The sequence below is a fragment of the Dipodomys spectabilis genome, unplaced genomic scaffold (genome assembly GCF_019054845.1).
Source record: "Dipodomys spectabilis isolate Male_0828 unplaced genomic scaffold, ASM1905484v1 ptg000365l, whole genome shotgun sequence".
In the NCBI taxonomy this organism is placed as follows: Eukaryota; Metazoa; Chordata; class Mammalia; order Rodentia; family Heteromyidae; genus Dipodomys; species Dipodomys spectabilis.
Window position 1 is genome coordinate 15,923,995 of NW_024871042.1, and position 20,466 is coordinate 15,944,460.

At 36.3% G+C, this 20,466-nt stretch overlaps 1 protein-coding gene across 1 annotated transcript in view; it reads right to left on the minus strand.

Annotated features, from left to right (window-relative positions):
- The window catches only part of Rbms3 (RNA binding motif single stranded interacting protein 3), a 743,920-nt gene that overhangs the window by 80,735 nt on the left and 642,719 nt on the right, over positions 1 to 20,466 (minus strand). Inside the window, exons 9-10 of the mRNA XM_042666502.1 lie at positions 15,618 to 15,714; positions 13,571 to 13,621 (exon numbers count right to left, since the gene is read on the minus strand). Coding sequence (XP_042522436.1) covers positions 13,571 to 13,621; positions 15,618 to 15,714 — 148 coding nt within the window. The remainder of the gene's footprint in view (positions 1 to 13,570; positions 13,622 to 15,617; positions 15,715 to 20,466) is intronic.

A 20,466-nucleotide genomic window follows, 5' to 3' on the forward strand; every position in this document is an offset into this window, starting at 1 on the left:
ATATATAGTTGGTTGATTCAAAAATGCCCATGTAATATAATACATAATTAGCCTTAAAATTATATGTGTGTGAAAAGCATAATTAGGTAACTAAACGATCTTTGTTGCAAAGGGCATAAGCATGTGCTTGAATCAGTGCACATGTATATGCACACTTAAGATAATTCACCATGTGAATATTATGTCATATTTCTAAGTTTAAGGGCGAGTGTGAAGGTAAAGTATCACACTTAGTGAAAAGCAGATGGACTATTAGAAATTCCACCTATGAACGAGACTGAGTGGCTTCCAAGTCTATTACCACCACTTTGATTCCACATCCCTTACATTTTCTACTTTGTTCAGTAACTTTTTTCTCTTTTCATTCATGCTGTATAACACAAATGTGTTCAGTCTTTTTGTGTCATAAAATGTAATCCTGAATATCATCATATAAACACATATTTGTGCTATATGTACAGGTCAGTGGTTTAATTAAGTGATATCTAGCATATGAGGAAAGTAATGGATACAACTGCATGCACCCACACACCTGCTGTTACAGCATGCGCATGTAACGTATCCTTTGAAATTATCTCTATAGGGTCATCTCAGAAAGCTAGAAAGGAATTATTGTGAAGTATGTCATTACAATCTAGGGATTATTACATGTAGCATGTAAAATAACCCAGGGATCATTATGATTGTTTAGTATTGATTGAGGAGATAAAAGGCTTTATAGCTTTATAAGTAAATAAGAACTGATTTTTAATACATGGTATTGCTATGCAGAAAAGTTCTAATATGCATACTCTTTTGTAAAAGGTCCCTCTTCTGAAAAGGGACCTTTTCAATCTCAAAGGCACAGCATTCAAAGTGCCACTTAACAAGAAGGTCTACTTTTCTTGACAGTAAGGCAGGAAAAGAGGACAAGGAAAACACTTGAAGAGAATAATGCTCAGTGTGTACAACCTTTGCATCTACTCAGGAAGTCCACAGGAATACTGCAAACACAGCATTCTAGGATGTTAGGAAGATCACAAAGATCTTCCAAACCCTTTCCAGGTTTCCCAGGAAATGAGTCTGAACAGAGAAGGAAATAAATAGAATAGTCACTAATACTGTTGGTAGGGGGATATAATGGAATCGACAACTGAAAAACAATTTAAATCTACATTATAAACATGAGAACTTTTCCAAAGTTGTTTTAAACAAATAGTATGTATATGCCTCCCTGGTTCATTCTAATTTGTTTGCCTATAAAGCTGAGCTAATCAAGGCTACTAGCCTTGATCTTTAGACTTGCTCCTAACTATAAATAACGAGGTTCTCTAAGATGAACACAGCAAAGGTCAGTCTTCAAAAAAAAAAATCAAGTACCCTATGACATTCTGATATGTAAGAAATAGAGAATAACATATCTTAAAATATAGGTAACTTGCTATTTGAACTCATTTTTGAGCATGTATAATGAGTACTCATATACTTCACTGCTGAGGATTCAACTATGTGAGAACAGTTTCATTTCAATGTGCTGTGAAAGATCAAATAGTACCCAGATGATCAGCATCCTTACACTCCATCCTTCAGTGATTTCATTAGTTGTTTCAGTTGTCCTGGCAACATTACTAAAATGAATGATTTGCCCTATCTCTATAAGATTGTGTTGTCCTGGTAACTTGCTGTTTTCCAGAAAGTCTGACATGGAAATAATTTTAGCTGCATTTTTTTTTACTTATTTTGGGAAATAAGGCCTAACAAGATTGGATTGTTAACACTATATTCTTTACCTAATTATATTTAATGTTTAACAGCTATTAAAGAAGTAATGTCAATGTATTTGAAAGAACTGGCAAGGTATAAGCAATCTGATTTACTGCTGATGAATTGAAATTCCAAGTTCTGTGCAAGGGCGAATGAGAGGTGATGTGGAATTTTGTCTCTTAGCTTATCAGTCTTGTGTTTAGAATGCTGTGTCTAAAGATTGAAAAAGTAACACATGGTACTTTGAGTATTCTTTTGTTGCTAAGATATTTTGTAAAATAACATAAAAATAACATAAATGTAACATAAAAAACATAAGGCCAATATCAGGGCATACAAATATCTCACATCTGCCAAATCCATATACCTAGGTACATGTGTGTGCACACCCCTCCCCCTACATTTCCATAGTACTGAAGCTGAATGGTTTCAGCCAGTGTTACCTTTTCTGATGATAGATACAAATGGAGTGGCATCTACTGCTTCCCTATGTACTCTGGAAGGGTGGTAGTATCAGGCATTTGGCAGATTCCTATCATTGCATTTTTGTTGTTTTTCAGTGCTGGGTCTTAGGCATGGTAGGCTGGCACTCCACCATTGAACTACATTCTCACCTCTTTGGTTTTTGAGACAAGGACTTGCTACACACCACAGGCTCTCTTGGAACTCATGATTCTCACCCTTCTGTTCCCAAGTGCTGGGATTACAGCTGAATGTCACCATACCACATTGTATCTGAGTTTTTTCCTTAAAAAATAAAAAGCACTAAAGCACTAAGTGCTAGTGGCTCATGTCTGTAATCTCAGCTACTTAGGTGGCTGAGATTTGAAGATTGTGGTTCAAAGCCTTCCCAGGGAAGAAAAAGTCCATAAGACACTTAGCTCCAATTAACCACCAAAAACCAAAGGTAGAACTGTATGTAGCTCAAGCAGTAGAGGATTTGCCTTCAGCTAAAATGCTCAGGGACAGAGTCCAGGCCCTCAATTCAAGCTCCAGGATAGGCATTATACAAAAAAACATTAAAGCATGTTTTTGAATTCTGGAAACATCATAACCATTAGACCTTCCAAGGTTAGGTACCAGGGACCTCAGACAGAGGAGAATGTGTCCTCTTAGAAGCTTCTGGGAGATGTACTGGGAGGATGGAGATCACCAACAAAAATATTTTTATGGAAATAAAATTACTTTATGTTCACAAATTTTGGATACTGACATTTTCATAATGTATCCTCATTTTAATGCTTTTCTGTTCATGATTGATATATCCTTTACTCTACTGGAAATTATGACTCCTTCACATATTTTAGCAACATGGTTTATAATCTCTACTTTAGAGTTTTCAAAATCAACCCAAATTTCAGACAATACTGTTGCACTCAGCAAGTTAATAAAAAATGTGTAGAAAACTTTGCCAGACTTGACTAGGTGAATGTCATACTTGAACAGACCAACATTTACATTTCCAACTATTATTTTCTTTCTTACTAAGATTTCACTTATGCAAGGTCTTCTGCCTCTCTGGCCATTGAAATAGCCCAAGATCCTATCTCATGGTTTTTATGTATTATAGTCACCTAAAACATACTCTCATATTCCCTTTTCCTCTCCCCCACCATTCTTACTGTGAGGCTAGATTTATATCTCTGTTCTCCATTATTCTTACTTCTTTAAAGACGCCCTTATTTTCCCTAATCTACAACTGCTAAAACTCCGACACATGTTTAGCTGTTTTTCACTAAACCACCTCCACCGTGAATTTTTTGTCTATGCTTTCAAGATAGATTATTTATTTCCTTTTCCCCATCTCCAACAACACAAGAAGAATATTCTATAACGTATTATCTGGTCAAGAAATCTTCTGTCATTTGCGGATGAATTTTTCTTTGAACTAGGGTGCTCAATTTGTAAGATGAAGAGTCAGCAAAAGGAAAGCTTGAGAAAAGTGAAAAAGTGAGGAAAATATTCCTCACATTTTACTACAGTGAACAAAACAACAGTTGTCTACAATCTTTTTGGTTTTTGGACGTACTGGGATTTAAACTAAGCGCATTGTGCTTAGTAGGCAACAGCTCTATCACTTGAGATACTTGGCCCTTTTGCCTCAGGCTATTTTTTAGATATTAGTTTTAGATAAGTTCTTGCTTTTTGCCCAAGCTGTTAGGGGACTATGATCCTACTATTTATGCATTCTAAGAAGCTGGGATTACTAAAACACTACCATGCCAGGCATTCACACATACTTATTGGTCTATAACTACCATTTCTTACTGAATGATAAGTTATTACTAATAGTAGCTATTCATGGTTTATTTACTTTGCATCCTATTTTATTTGAGATCTATATATCTCAAAAGGCCAGAGCCACTAGTAATAAAGATTTGTTTCATTATTAGACACCAAACAACTAATAATAACTACTTGGTTAAACTTTAGCATTTCACATTCTAATTATTTCATTTAGCAACTGAATATTTAACCACCTGATGTTGTATGTAGAGGTTCACACATGATATTTACAAGTCGGTAAATGGATTATAATTATTTAGCTTTCAAAAATATTGGATAGAACTCATATTTTTTAAGTAAAAAAACCTGGGTTTAGTGGAGTAAGAGCATTTTTTATCCTAAACTAAGATGATTTTCATGTGATTTAAGAACTGTATCTTCAAAAAGATGTTACTGGGAAGTGGAACTATGGCTCAAGTGGCAGAACTCCATCTTTGAGCAAAAGAGCCAAAAAAGAGCAAAGTTGGAGCCCCAGTACCAGCATTAAAAAAAATGATAGTACTGTATTAAAATTGTTCCAGGCTTTAAGAAAAAGGAATTATTCTAAATTATTTCTATGAAGATTTTGTAATTCTGATATTCAAACATATACAAAATTCCATAGCTAAAAGATAATGCCACTTAATAATTTGAGTAATATAAATGCATCATAATAACATTAATAAGTATCATCAGAAATATGTTTTTAACAAGCATATGTCAAAACCAAGTGGAATTCACAGTTTTTACTTTAAGAAACAAATTAGTAATTATAATTTAATGAATCATTATAATCCAATAAATATATGATTATATTTGTAATTGCTAATCCAATTATAAATGTAATAATGACATTAAATTTGCAAAAGGGAAAATTCATAACAATTTCACAGAAGACTTGATTAAAATTTAAAACTGCACCTGATTATAAAAGACAAATACTTAATAAAGGAATTCCCATTATAAGAAATAAATCACTGGGTATCTTCCAGTGTAATTGAGCTGGAAATGGATTATTAAAAATAAATGTAAAATGTAAGGTAGGAAAAATGGGAGTATTTTGGATGGCTAAGGATATCTACAAGACCATCACAACTTATTAGCAACAATGAATACAGAAAAATAGTAGGTTATAAAAGATGTTTCATGCATGGTATGAAGAATCATCCAGGAATTTCTCAAAGGTAGGACATGCTGCAGGACAGCTAAAGAGCAATGAATGTACGGAGACAAAAAGACTGTGACACATTAAAGAGCCCTAAGCAACACCACAACTAGTCAGCAAACAACAGAAATCCCTACACAGTTATATCTGTAGCAGCACTGTTCACAAGAGCCAGGCCTTGGAATCAATCAGCCTAGGTACCCAACAACTTGTGAGTGAATAAAGAAACTATAGTACATATGCACAATGGGACACTTATTATTCAGAAATAAATAAGAATGAAATGTCATTTGCATGAAAATGTTGAGCAGGATAAGTTAAACTCAGAAATGCAACTTTCACATAATTCAGCTCATATATGCAAAATCTAGACCATTTTAAATAACAAAACCAAAGATAATAACAATAATATATATGATACATACCATATATATGTATAAATATACATGAAATAGTATTAATTCAGCCACATATAAACTGCTAAAAAAAAAAAAAAGGCATGGAGGAGAGAAGAGGGAAAAGAAGAGCAGTATATGCTGGGTGTCTGTAGCTCATTCTTGTAATCCTAGCTACTCAAGAAGATGAGATCTGAGGATCCAGTTCCAACCCAGACCTAACAGGATCATCTACGAGACTTTTATCTCCAATTAACCAGCAAAAAGCTGGAACTAGTGGTATGGCTCAAGTGGTAAAGTAATAGCCTTGCATGCAAAACTCAAGCAAGGGAGAGGCATGGAGTTCAAGCCATAGCAAAAATGTAATTGAAAAAAGAAAGAAAAAGGAAGAGAAACGTAGATGAGATGATTTCTAAGTAAAGGCATAGATGCAAATATAACAATAAAACTGCTTTGTAAAAGTAATTTATGTAACTATTTTTTAATTAAAAATTTTAAAGTAGATAATGATATAGTTATCTATAATATGTTGTCCATCATTGTTTCTTGATTTGGATAGATCTTCTAATAAAAGATGGCTTTGGTCAGTTGAGATCATTTAATTAGCCAGAATAAGACAATTCTCAACATGGGAAAATGAGATTATTTTGCTGAATGTGCGCAAGTATATATTGTGTGATCTGATTTTGGTGAAAGATGTGTGCACACAGGTATTTACATGTGTCTTTAAGTATGTTTGTTGATGTAGATGGATAAGTAAATACAGATATCAATACAGGTAAATATTGGGAAATAGGTTCTATTAAATATTACTGCAGTTATCCTTAAGAGGGAATTACTATATATTGCCATTTTAAATTATATATACATATATATATATGTAATCCTGCAACATTTATTTATTTATTGGTCATTCATGGGGCTTGAACTCTGGGCTTGAGCGCTTTTGGTCTTATCTTCAGTTCAAGGCTAGTGCTCTACCATTTGAGCCACAGCGCAACTTCCAGTTCTCAAAGGACTTTTGTGCCTGGGCTGGCTTTGAACCGAGATTCTCAGATCTAAGTCTCCTGAGTAGCTAGGATTACAGGCCTGAGCCACTGGCACCTAGCGCCTAGTGTTTTTGAATCATTAGAAAACATTTTAGCCAACCACTGGTGGTTTACCCTTATAATCCTAGCTACTCAGAAGGCTGAGACCTGAGGACTGAAGTTTAAAGCCAGCCTGGATAGGAAAGTCCAATTACACACACACACACACACACACACACACACACACAGAATAATTGATACTGTGTCTCAAGTGGTACAGCACTAGCCTTGAGCAAAAAAACTCTGGGACCACACCCATGCCTGAATTCAAGCTCCAGGACTGGTACACACACACACACACACACACACACACACACTCATATACACACACTCTTATATACACACTCTCACACACTCACATACATACACAAAACATTTCTTAAAAATTAGCATCCAAAATTATCTTCCTATGCACCAAAATGACAAATAAGAAAGTATTTAAAAATCATTACTATAGTAGCAAAATACAATAGGAAAAATATTAATATGTTAAAGAAAAACATCTTATGGAAGAAGAAACTTAATACTCTTTAGAAGAATGGAAAGACATAAAAATATTGGTTAAATCCAGGTGGTGGTATATGCCTGTAATCTCAATAGAAGGAAGTTGAGACAGGAGATTTAAGTATCTGAGGAAAGCTGGGAAATATAGCAAGACCCTCTCTAAACAACAGTAACAGAACAACAGTAACAGAATTTTTAGAAAAGGAATTTTTTAAAATCTTTTTTTCTGAGATGAAATTATTCTCTGATTGACTTCTGTGTGTGAACATTTTCTTGCAAGGTTTTTGGAGCCATTTTCATGTGAGGAAGCCAGAAAGTTAAACAGATGTGCTTGGCTCATCATAGACTATGAGCTCCCATTATCTTGAGCCAACATAAATCTTGCTTTGTTTTTGAAAAATGAAATACCTACCATCAGGTATTTTGTCATAGCTACATATCACAAAGACAATTCTGTTAGTGAAGAAAAGTAAAGCAAAGTGTAATACAGTATTTGTGGAGCAGTGTTGCATCAACATGTAGAGCATGTTGAAAACACAGTCTACCTATTTACAAACAGGCACATTACATACTTTCATATGACTGGATGGTATAAATGGATTAGAATTAACAATAGCAAAACCAGCTGTGTATTCCATAGCCGCTAAGATGTTAAAGAGGCTTGCTGGGCAAATTGGTTTCTATTTACTTTGCCCCAGAAGGACATTTAAAAGGAAGTGAACCTGCTATGGTTATGCTCAAGTAATGTATACAGGTTAGGGGAGTTGCTGCTGCTGCTGGTGTATGTGTGTGTGTGTGTGTGTGTGTGTGTGTGTGTGTGTGTGTGTGTGTGTGTGTGTACGTGTGTTTGTACACACACATACATATGCACATGCAAAATTAAAGCTACATTTAGTCCTCACATGGCAAAAACATTTTGTCATAGTACTGGAGTATGGAACACTTGAAAGTATTTTTGTTCAAGTGTTGAATTAAAAAAGAAATTTCTGAAACTTTTCTTAAACTGGTTGTAATATTCTTTCTAAATTTGGTGATAGGTTTTCTCAAGAAACACATTGGGAAAATTGGAGATCATAAACTCTGAAACTAGGCCTTAAGCCTCACCTGTGTGTAGACAAAGCATCAGCTAAGCAAAAGCTCTTGCTTTCTTACACAGCCTCTTCGGAGAAATGAAGTTTACATTTGCTCTTTAGCAAATGAGTTTATTCATCATAAAAATTACAAGTTAGTCATGCACAGTGACAAGTCTTCCAAGGATTCAATAAAAACATCTTATCTTTCTGACACTGTTGTAATTGGAGAACCAATTGGTAATTAAGTAAAAATGAAAGCTGACCTTTCTCCTTGAGATGAAATAATGGTAACCATATGAACAACAGAAGATTTATGATCCGAGTATCTCTGAATGGAATTTAAGAAAATGGAACTCTGCTTTCTCTTAGGAACGATCATTTCTTCTTGTCAGTAGCACAGGTTTTAGAAAATTATCCACTGTACTGGAACATGAGTATTTCAATTTTGCATTCATGGGGTATTCCAGCATGACATGCTGCACTGTAGAGCAGATATTTGATATGATCCATTCATATTCTGACAAGGCAACTGTGAGATTGCAGAGTGCAGTACTAAACCCTGCACTGAGAAGCAGACACAAACAACTGTGTCGACAAAGTCAGAATTTCGCTCACCTACAACAACATGTAGGACAGTTTCTCCCTAGATGCTGTTCAGGATAACAACCAAATACAAACAGAAATGGCCTGCTTCCCACTGTGGGGTTTTACAACTTGGTTCCAGGAAATCAGTGGAGGTTTCAAGGTTTTGTAACAATGATTTGTGTTTATACAAATACCAGAATAGTAGCTATAGCTCATGAAAGGAAACGTTCAGCCTCCCTTCCCAGCATCTTTTTCTCAATTGACAAAGTTTACTTTAAGAAAATTCTCTGTACAGTATTTGCACAATAAAAAACTTAATTGAAAATGCATTTTCCTAAGAAGTTAAATGGAATAACAAATGTTAACAAACAATATGCTGTGTTTTCTTCTCTTCTCCTAGGACATTAGTGTTACTTCCCTTCCTTTTTCTGCTATTCTGTCTTAGAAACTGCCACTCTTCAGTTCAACCATTCATCTAATCTAGCAAAAAAAAAAAAAAAAAATCAGGCCACTGTACTGTACTTATATGTCACTGAAGCTCCATTTTTTTTCTTTGATACTATCCTGAATGAGACATCAAAGACCTTCATGTCAAGCCTGAAAGGGAACCAGAGCACTTCTGGTGAGGTAATAATGTACATGCCATCCTGTAAAGCAATAATGTACAAGTAAAGCAATAGTGTATAAGTCCCGCCACAAAGCGGGAGGCAGCTCAGTCAGGACTGTGTCAAAGTGGGAACAGTGTAGGGTGCTGGTGGCTTAGGCCTGAAATCCTAGATCCTCAGGAGGCTGAGATCTGAGGACAGTGATTTGAAATCAGCTGGGCAGAAAAGTCCATGAGGCTCTTATCTCCAACCAACCAGCAGAAACTTGGAAGTAGAGATGTGGCTCAAGAGGTAGAGCACCAGCTGTGACCCAAAGCCAAAGGAGAAGGCCAGGAGTAACATGTTTTTAACAGTATGTGTATGTGTAGAGAAGCAAGAATGCTCCTAACCTGTATACATTTCTTCTACCATAAGATAATTCAAATGAATTAGCATAACCTGAGCAAGCCCCAGTACTGACAAAAAGGAGCTGGAGGAGGGGGAGAAAAGGTAACACAGGAGAAGAGTCACAAGTAACCACTGAAATGCAGAAAATAGCACTTTAATTTACTTGTAAACCAGTTTCCAGTTACTGATAAAGAAGAAAGCACCCAAAAGGAATCAAGTATTATGTATGTATTGAGTGGGGTTGGTAAGCAAATAAATTAAGCACCAACCAAATTCAGCTCTGTGTGTGTGTGTGTGTGTGTGTGTGTGTGTGTGTGGTTACTGGGGCTTAAACGGGGCTGAACACAGTCCTTTAGCTTTTTTGCTCAAGGCTGGTATTCTACCACTTGAGCCACATTTCTACTTCTGGCTGTTGTTTTTTGTTTTGTTTTATTTAGTTTCTTCTGCATTTTTTTTTTTTTTTTGCTGGCTAATTGGAGATTAAAATTTTATAGATTTTTTCTGCCTGGGCTGGCTTTGAACTGCAATTCCTGATCCCAACCTTCTGAGTAGCAAGAGTTATACACATGAACTTCTGGCATCCAGCGTTAGTAATTTGAATTATTATATATCTTAACCAAACTCTTCAGCAAAGTTTGCTAAATAAGCACTATGAATGAAATAAATTGGCAATTTCTGCTTATTCTCCCTTTCCTTACTATATTAACATTTCTATCCTGTAATTTGGATAGTCTAAAACACACTGTGAAGTCTATTTATTTAACTATATCACTTATTGAATTTTTCCTATTTTTCCAGAAACTACTTCCAGAGCTTTAGTATCTTACTTATTTCATTTAATCAATGAAACTTGAAATTATTTAGATATTATGTCCATATGACCAGGGAGAAAATTGTAGCTCAGAAAGTTGAAGTCCATTAACTAATAAACTATAATGGTTTTCTGAGTCTTTATGAGCCAAGCAAGAATCCAGGCTTTTAACATCAACACTTTAGCTCACTATTCACAGATCCAAGTTATTTTGTTTTGTAGCTTTAGATTCCTTCTGTATTTTTATATTTTAGTAGCACGGAGTGGTCAGTTTAAACTCTACAATGATGATGAAATAAAGGCCAGCTGAGTGAAGTTATTTTTGTAACATAGACAACCAGCAAGTTGTTCCAGGGCAAAGATTGGTGATGTAAATTCTATGTTTCTATGACACTGTCCAGCTCATTGTTCCAAGCTTAAGAAATTTGATAGGTGGCCCAGCACTCTTTCATGTAGAAATCTGTGCCAGACATAGACATTGCAATTCAAATTTAGTGGCCGAAACCCAAACATGATTGACCGTCTAGTCAAGAGAAGTAGAAGCTACCCACTAGCAAATGTAGCATAAAACAAAATCCAAGGAGACAAATAAACACACACACACACACACACACACACACACACACACACACACACACTTATTGCTAGGAAAATAGAATCATCCATACAACCATGAGGTTGAAGCTGGGTTGGGATGAAGACAAGGTATCTTGAAGCCTTTGCTAATACCCTCAGTGGCCACAGAAATAACAACTTTTAAAGACCTATATACCTATCTTCCCTTTGCTTTGACGCTCAAGTACTGAGAACTTTATATTTCAACATCTGGCAAAATGTGCATTCCTTTTGGCAACAATGGATGCCTCACCTTCCTGTGAGGACTGAGGCTTAAACTCAGGGTCTGGGTTCATTCCCTTAGCTTTTTCACTCAAGGCTAGCACCCTATCACTTAAGCAACAGATTGCTCCATTTCTGGCTTCTTAGTGGTTAACTGGAGATAAGAGTCCTCCATACTGTCTGGCCTAGGCTGGTTTCCAACCATGAGTCTCAGATCTCAACCTTCAGAACAGGCATGAGCCATTATTTCTTGGCCTCAGGCAATACTATTGTTCTATCAATGAACACATTATTTTTTAGAAAGTGATTGGTTTATTCTAGATAATCTCTTCTCTAGACCTTGGCGGAATGTCTCTACTCTTCCTATGTTGGCTTGGTCTGTGCTATGCTACATATGGTTTGGCAGAATATGTTGAATTTTACCTCCTGGCTTGGAAGAGTATAGCTTGGATTTACTGCACATTGTTATAATTTACAGTGCATAGACCAGATGAACTCAGGAAGTCCCAGGGTATATAAATAATAGTAAACATGGGGATTTGAAAAATACGGTCCAAAGTTTTGTTGAGCTACGTACACTGCATAGTTGTACTCTTTACATAAAAGCTCAATCTTTGAAATGTTAGGAGCAATGTAGAAAGTTGGGTATTTTTTAAAAGTGAAATGGACAAAGCTCAAGTTTGTAAAATACATTTTCTCATTCTCTGAGACCAGAAAATGGATGCATGCAAATTTATTTCCTTATTTTTACTATATACTGCTTTATTTAAATTTAGTCTCTGAAGGATTAAAATGTCATAATGTTCTTGGCATAATTAACACATTCCAAAATCAGGATCATGGTAAACATTAGGTATAGTGTGTCATATTTTTCATATTATATACCAGCTATGCATACTGTTTTACACACGCTCTTGTTCTGCCACAAAGCACTGTTAAATATAGTGGGAGAATGCATGCTTAGAATCTTGGTTACTCAGTCAGTAAAGGTAGGAGGACCAGGAATTTGCAGCCAGCCTGGGTGAACTTACAGATTTGCTCTCAGAAACAAAATACTAAAACAAAATAGCTTGGGAAATGGCTCAAGAACAAGAGACCTTACCTATGGGAGGCCCTGAGATCAATTGCAGGTGGCAGAAAGAAGAAGGGAAGAAAAGGAGAAGGGAAGAAGGGGAAGGGAAGAGAAGAGAAGGGAAGGAAAAAGGAAAAGGTAAGGACAGGGAAGGGAAGACAAGGGAAGGAAGGGAAGGAAAAGTAAGGGAAGGGAAGGGAAGGAAAGGGAACAATGGAAAGGCAAAGAAAAGAAAAGAAGGGAGAGAGGGAAAAGGAAGGAAGGAAGGAAAAAGGAAGAATGAAAGAAAGAAAGCAACTAACAATAGTGACAGAAAAGGAAACGAAGCCACTGATGAAGCTATCCATAGACTAGCACACAGCTTCCAGACTACTGCTTTTGTCTCTGCCTCACACATTTATGTATATGTTGCTATTGGAATTATATCTTCTATAAAAAACTCTGAAAGACAAGATAAAAGGGACCCTTAGTCTTCACTTTAGATTCTAATATAACATGTGATAGTTTGCACTTCAGATTGATATGATAAGGCACAAATGGGAAGGGAAAGTCGAAAAGAATTTGAATGAAATAAACATCTATGCATCTCTCTTATCTGTCTATGTATATATCGATCTATCGATCTATATCATCATCTGTTAGTACGCAACTACCTTCACATTTCATACACTTTGCTTCAAGAATTCACTTGGCCATGATACTCAAAACTGGATCTGAAGCAAGGAAAGCCTATCAAAAAGAGAAAGAAAACAGCAAGACTTGTATAACGCATTTGATTGTCCAGAGTTCTGACTCCGGTATGAAGCAGAAATTCCTCTTTCATAACAAATCTCTATTCCCTCTCTCTAGCAGAAAGTCTCTAGCTATCTATTTGTATGCTTTTGTAGATTTCCAGGAGCAGCTTTTAATCTGGAGAATTTGGCTGCCTGAAAGAGCTACAGAATATAACAAAAGCTTTTACCCCCAAACTTCTACGCATTACAAACGCTTGCACTTGGATAATAGAAACATTTGAGCCTCAGGTGACTGAGAACACTTACTGTTGGTTGCATAACGTATGACGGATGAGGCGTCCATGAAGTACTCTGGACCTATGCATCAAACAGCGTTTATTAGCACACAGCAATCACAGAGGGAACCTGGTTCTTGTGTTCAGTGGAGTCACACTAGGTTATGAGAAAGTGGAGTCCATCTGACTCAACAGCTAATTTGTGCTCAAAACCAAGGACAAAGAGGGACTTTTTGGCCTTGATTAATTTTGTTTCTAAAACATGAAGAACAATAAAGCATCTTCCTATCTTCCAACTGGCTGGCTTCAGTGTCCATTTAAACCAGGCTGTCTTTGGAAGCATATTTTGAAGTTGGTGTTGAAGACTATAGACTTAACAGCCTTCAGAGACTATCTGCAGATAAACTTCTCTGGAAAGCCCCAGCAAGTAATGAAGAAAGCAAGAGCTGACTGCTAAGATTTATTTTCTTCTCATAGCAATTGATTCAATGAATAAAAATGCATACTATAGCCAGGTGACTCTTCTTAAATGTATTACATGTGAACCCAATGAAGAAGTTGACATCTGTAAAGTGATCATCACAGGAAAGCCAGGAGATTTTGTTTTTCTGTATACTCATACCAACAGAACTATCAGTATACTTTGGGTTAAAAAATAAATAGTGGTTCAAAACAAGAATCAACACCATGGGAAAATGCTGTAATCTCTTGTTTGAAAGAAGATATCTAGAGCTAATTTCCACTTATGAGCCCTCCCAAATAAAATCACTTTTCTGTGGATATTTTATTTAAATCACAAAAATGTTCCACACTGTGCTCAATGGGTGGTCTTGGCTGAAGCAAAGGCCAAGAATGGAAAAAATGAAAACACACACACACACACACACACACACACACACACACACACACACACAATTGTATATAAGCAGGCAGGCTTGCTGGAAGAACAAAAACTGAGCAGCACCTGCATGTAGACTCATGGGTCCCAAGAAAAATCCGTTCATCAATCAACCATCCTAGGGGCCCTTTAATGCAATTCTAATAAATTTCCATTCAATTTGCCCATGGACATATTGCAAGAGGCTGAGTACAGAAAAACAATGAAAAGATCCGCTCCAGGAGGAAGCAGTACTTAAGGAAAAATGCATAGTGTCTCAAGTTTGATGCCATAACAGATGGGTCATCCTGAAATAAAGTATATAGTGGCTAAATAACATGAAACTTCACTGAATTGCTAGCAGTCAGCAATGAAATAATTTTACCACTGCAAAATTGTCTACCTTCACCTTTGGCAAAATATATAGAAACACATGCAGGCACAAACATACAATCTCTCCAGATTTTTAGAAGACATTAGATATCATTTATAGGCATTTTCTAATTCAAATCAGAAGAATTATTTGAAGTATAATACTAGGTAGAGAGAAATGAGTGATATCACATATTGGGTAACTCCAAAGGAAAAAGATACGGAGACTTTTTGAGGGAGAAATGTGACTTTTCCAATCTACCTGTGCAATAATATCTTGGGTTAGGACACACAATGATTCCTAGGTTTCCCTGAATTTCAGCATATGGATATCTTAAGGTCTCCTCTAATGCTCTGGGACTGAGGTAGAAATCAGAGCAGGGAGCAGGAATGGCTTTTTATAGCTCTATTAGCCTTCCTCTTTGAGAGAAGGTAAGGATTTACATGTATATATGTAGCTTCACAAGGAGAATAGTGACAAAATGAGATGACAATGATGAAATATTCTGGATTTAGTCATGGAATTACTAGAGATTGGCTTTTAGAGAAGAATTGATATGGAATGTGCTCAACCCAAAATAAGAGACAACAAACTTCCCAATGGCATATGTACTAACACTGGCTGAAAAGTAGTATCATCATAAAAACTCAGCAGGAAACAAGCAGTCTCTGGAAAGCAAGGGCTAGTTCCTAACAAACATTATTCCACTAAGATGCACCTAAAGTGTATAAGGACAGTTCGTTTTTCAATTCTATGGTGTCTTTTCTGCCTCTCGATAGGGTCTTACTGGCAAAAAGGATTTCTCCTGTACAGGTGAGTCGGACGTACCTGGTATGTGGAGACAGGGGAGGCGGCAATGAATGGCGTGATAGATGTCTGTGGAATCATGCGGTTGGTTGCAATACTGTACGGTGAAGAATAAAATCTGCAGACAGAAAACAAAAAAAAAAGAAGATTCATGAAGCGGCTGCATGCCTAACCACTAGCCAAATGCTATCAAACCAGTCTGGGGAGTGGGGGGAATGTAGTTGTGGAGATGGGAGGGAAGGGATGGTAGGGGGAAAACAAAGGAGGAGGCAACAATGCTTGATAAGAAATGAACTCATTACCTTGCTCATGTGATTGTAACTCCTCTGTACAGTATTTTCACAAAAACTTACATAAAAAAAACTGTCTGGAAAAGACACACTTCTACTCATAATTTTCCACCAACTGTTAATTGGAGCATACAGGTTGACAGTATCTGATTCAACTAAGAGATATTAGTCATCTGAATCAAATGATGACTTCAAGTCATTTAACAAAGTTTGCTGCACTAAGTCTCTTTTAGGGCACGTTGGTAAAACAGTGTCTTTCACCAACAGGAGTTCAAATCTAATTCATCATCTTTTAAAAAGCAACAGTGCCTTTCCAATGCTCTTTGAAAGAGCAGTAAATGAATGAAAGAGCTGATATCTGATGAGACACAGACAGGATCCTCTGTTCACAAAATAAGGATCAGTTTCTAGGAGGTTCTAGATATTTTCTGCTAGAGTCCATTACTGCCTACAGAGAATATTTTCTCCATAAAGAGAGAAGAGGAAAATTTGTGACTAGGTGTCTAGATTCAATTAAGAAATTGATAGAGACAATAGATCTATATGATACACACTTGAGTAATTATGAGATGATAATGGAGAAGACAAAGAATTCTTTAATCTGAAAATGATGTACTTTCTGGAGATCTGGTAAAGAGTAGCTCTCAGCTACCAAGGTCAATGATATCCCTGTCTCTGTTCTGGATATATATTAGAGTGTACAAATTCCTTAACATTGAAATTTTCAGCATAATTTTAAGTCATTTTAGTTCTCAGGCCTTGGGATGAGCAGATAAATGGAGAGAAGGTTGGGTAAATACAGTCATAGTACTCAATATTCATAAGTGCAGATGGAATTGGGGGACTTGGGGGGATGAATGGAGCTTGTACAGATGGGGGAGAATGATGAATGGATAACATGGATCAAAAGGCATGTTGAATTGAAACTCCTTTGTTCAGTTACTTTAAAATAATAATAATGATATTGATAAAGAGTTTTTAAACCATATTTCTTCTTTCTTATCTCATCGCAAGTGAAGGCTTAGAATGGCCAGCCACAGAATAAAAAACCCAGTAAAAATCTTGTGATGGATTTAAAACAGATGGGAAAAAATGCATGTTAGGTAAAGGAATCATTTGCAGAAGTCAAATGTTCACCGTTTTAACTTAAAAAGATAAAATCCTAAGCCTGAGGAGTCACTGATATTTTCAATGGAGAATTTCATAAGTTACTTTAAAATGAAGTATTTCATGAGACTTCTATTGAGTGTAAGAGAACTAAAATTTAATGTTGTCAGGATTCAGACAAGAACTGTGGACTTCTAAGTATACTTTATGTAGCTCTTGATAAGGATTTTATAAGACAACAGACTTTTGGTTTATAAAGAAAATAAGATGGGAAAATCAGTTCATTAACATCATATCCTTACTATCCAAGTCCACTGGGCCTTTAAATTCATATTTGTGAATATGAAAGAATATATTGCTGGAGGAGGAGTGTGAAAAATGAAGGAGGGGGTAACACTGTTAAAAAGAAATGTACTCATTATCTTGCTCATGTAACGATAAGCCCTCTGTACATCATCACCTTTACAATATACTAAAAAGAACACATTGCTGTGCATATACTAGAATGGGACTGAGAAGTAAGAGAGGAGAGGGAAAAAGGTGGAAAGAAGGAAAGAGAGGGACCATGGAGAGGGGGAAGAGAGAGAGAATGGGAAGAGAAAGGGAAAGATAAAGAGAAAAATCTTATGTGCTGAAACAATAGAAAGAAAGGGTCAAGGGTCACTCTCATTGAGTATTGTAATTGGGAATACAAAACAGTGGAGCCATACTAGAAAACAACTTGATGGTTTCTTATAAAGTTAAACATAAACATACTATGTGACTCATGAATTCCACCCCAGAGCCAAAAATAAATGGAATTTTTTGAAGTTTTAGCAAAGATTTATTTTGGTACAAAAAAGTTAAAGCAAGGATAAAGGAAGAAGAGAGAAATTTTTTCTGTTCCCCATTCAGGAAATCGGAATTAAAGACTCCATAAATGGAAATTTTTGTTTACCCCAAAACTTTCATGTAAACTTGAATAGAAGCTTTATTTTTACTTGCCTGAAACTGGATGTAACCCAAATTTCATTAAACTGAGTTAATAAACTATGGCACATTTCAAGCATGGAATACCATTAGGCAAAAGAAAGGAAATATAATCGTCTTTTGCTTTTCATGAAGGATTGGTTCCAAGTGTGCTCTATTTCTTTATGCAACATAGTGCGTATATTCATATAACACAAATCTTGCATACTTTGCATCTTCTCTACCTGAATTATAATACCTAATACAAAGCAAATGCTACATAAATGTAGCATTACTATATAATATTACTATATTACTATATTTGTTCAAGGAATAGTGACAAGAAGAAAGTCTACACATTTTCAATACAGATATATTTTTCTCAATATTCCCCTCACAGCTGGTTGAATCAGCGACTATGGAAACCACATTAGTACTTTGCACACCGTGAAATCTCATGTAATATGAAGTGAAAAAAGACTACTAGACTGCCCACTTAGAACACTTATGTGGAAAAGGCAAACCTATAGAGACAGGAAATAGATTAGTGGAAAATGAAGTCTGAGGGTGGGAAAAAGGGTCAATTCCAAAGGTCCATGGGGTAATTAGGAAAGGGTATGGTTAGTCAATATCATGATTGCTGTGGATTTAGTGCTCTGTGTGTGTGTGTGTGTGTGTGTGTGTGTGTGTGTGTAGCAGAGAGAGAGAGAGAGAGAGAATTGGTAAAACTGTAATGGGGCTTGAACTCATGTTCTCATTTGGCTTTTTCACTCAGCCATAGCTCCATTTTCATCCTTTTGCTGGTTAATTGGAGATAAGATTCTCACAAACTTTTCTGGCTAGGCACACTTCAGCCTGTGGTCCTCATATCTCACTGGGTGAATGGCGAGGATTACAGTCATAAACCACTGCTGCCTGGCTCCTTTTATTTTTTACTGATTTTTTTCCTATGTCCTTATGTGAAGTAGCAATTTTTAAAAATGTATTTTAATATTTTAAATGGGTTAAATGTTTGTGTGCCCCCATTCATATGTTAGAACCTTAATTGCTTGTGTGGCTGAACTTAGAGATGGGGCCTCAATGGAAGCAATTAGTTAAATGAGGTCATAGGATGGGCCTTGAGTGTGTAGAACTAGTGTTTTAATATAACATAGATACTAAAGACCAAACGCTCACACTGTCACCCACATACCCACGTGAAAAAATGGGCGATTTGAAGCTCCAAGTTGGTAGCTGTTCATAAATCAGGAAGAGAGCTCCTATCAAAACCTGATCAGTAGGAGTGGGCCCTGATTTCTAAATTACATCTGTGATCTTGAACTTTTGGCCTTAATAATTTGTGAGGAGATCACTTTTTGCTGTTTAGGCCACTCAGTCAGTGCATTTTTTGCTTGTTTGTTTTTGTACCAGTAATGGGGCTTAAAATCAAAGCCTGGATGCTTTCCCTAGCTTTTTATTGCTCAAGGTTGAAACTCTACCACTTAAGCCATAGTTTCACTTCTGTTGTTGGAGATGAGAGTTTCAGTCTTTCCTGCTCAGGCTGGCTTGGAACCAACAATCTTCAGATCTCAGCCACCTGAATAGCTAGGATTATAGGTGTGATCCATAGATGCCCAGCTCAGCCAATGCATTTCTTTTTAAATGGCAGCCAAAGTTGAGAAATTAATGTTTTTATTATGCATTTCTCCCTTTAGAATGTCAGCTCAACTGAGTTCAGCCCATAGTGACCTCGTTGCCTAGGATATAGTCCAGAATATAGGAGATACTTAAATTATATGTTGATGAATGAATAAATGAATGAATGAGCCAACGCAAAGAAGCCTGGGGATTGAATAGTGATTATAAAACAGGATGGCCAGTGCCTAGTGGGGAGTGTAGAGGATAAGTCTCTGAAGTAGGCAGGAAGTTGAGAGGTGAGAGAATCTAGAAAAAAGTTTAGCATTACATCATGGCAAATACTCAGTGGAAGCTTAACTACTGTCTGCTCTGTTATAGGGAGGGCATTTATAACTTGCCAAAATAGTTCTTTTCTGTGAAAAACACTGTTTGCATTTAATAATCCCCTTTAGGTCTTATCTTTGACAGTTCCTATTTATGAGCCAGTGAACAGAAAGACTTGTCCAGGGTACACGATGACATGACAGGCACCCAGGACCACTCGACAGACAGTCTTGATAGGCCATGCAGTGGTTCAACTTCTGATCTAAACCCAGTTCTGTCTCTTATACTGACAGAGAAAACCATGCATTATATTTTAGCATGGCTTGTCTATTCTCTAAGATGTACCAATTGGAGTATTAAAAATGAAAACAATAAAAATGGGATTGACAGGCAGCGTGTACAGGAAAGTCTATGGGGAAAACACAGAGCAAAAACATAAAGAAACCAGCCAAATAAGCTGATACTCACAAAAGGAACCCTTAGGAGGAAATTTAATGCCTTTTTGTTCTATCTGCTCTAATCCCATCCATCAAACAAGAATGATATTTTGTAATTCTCAGCAAGTTCCAATACTGTCATTCAAG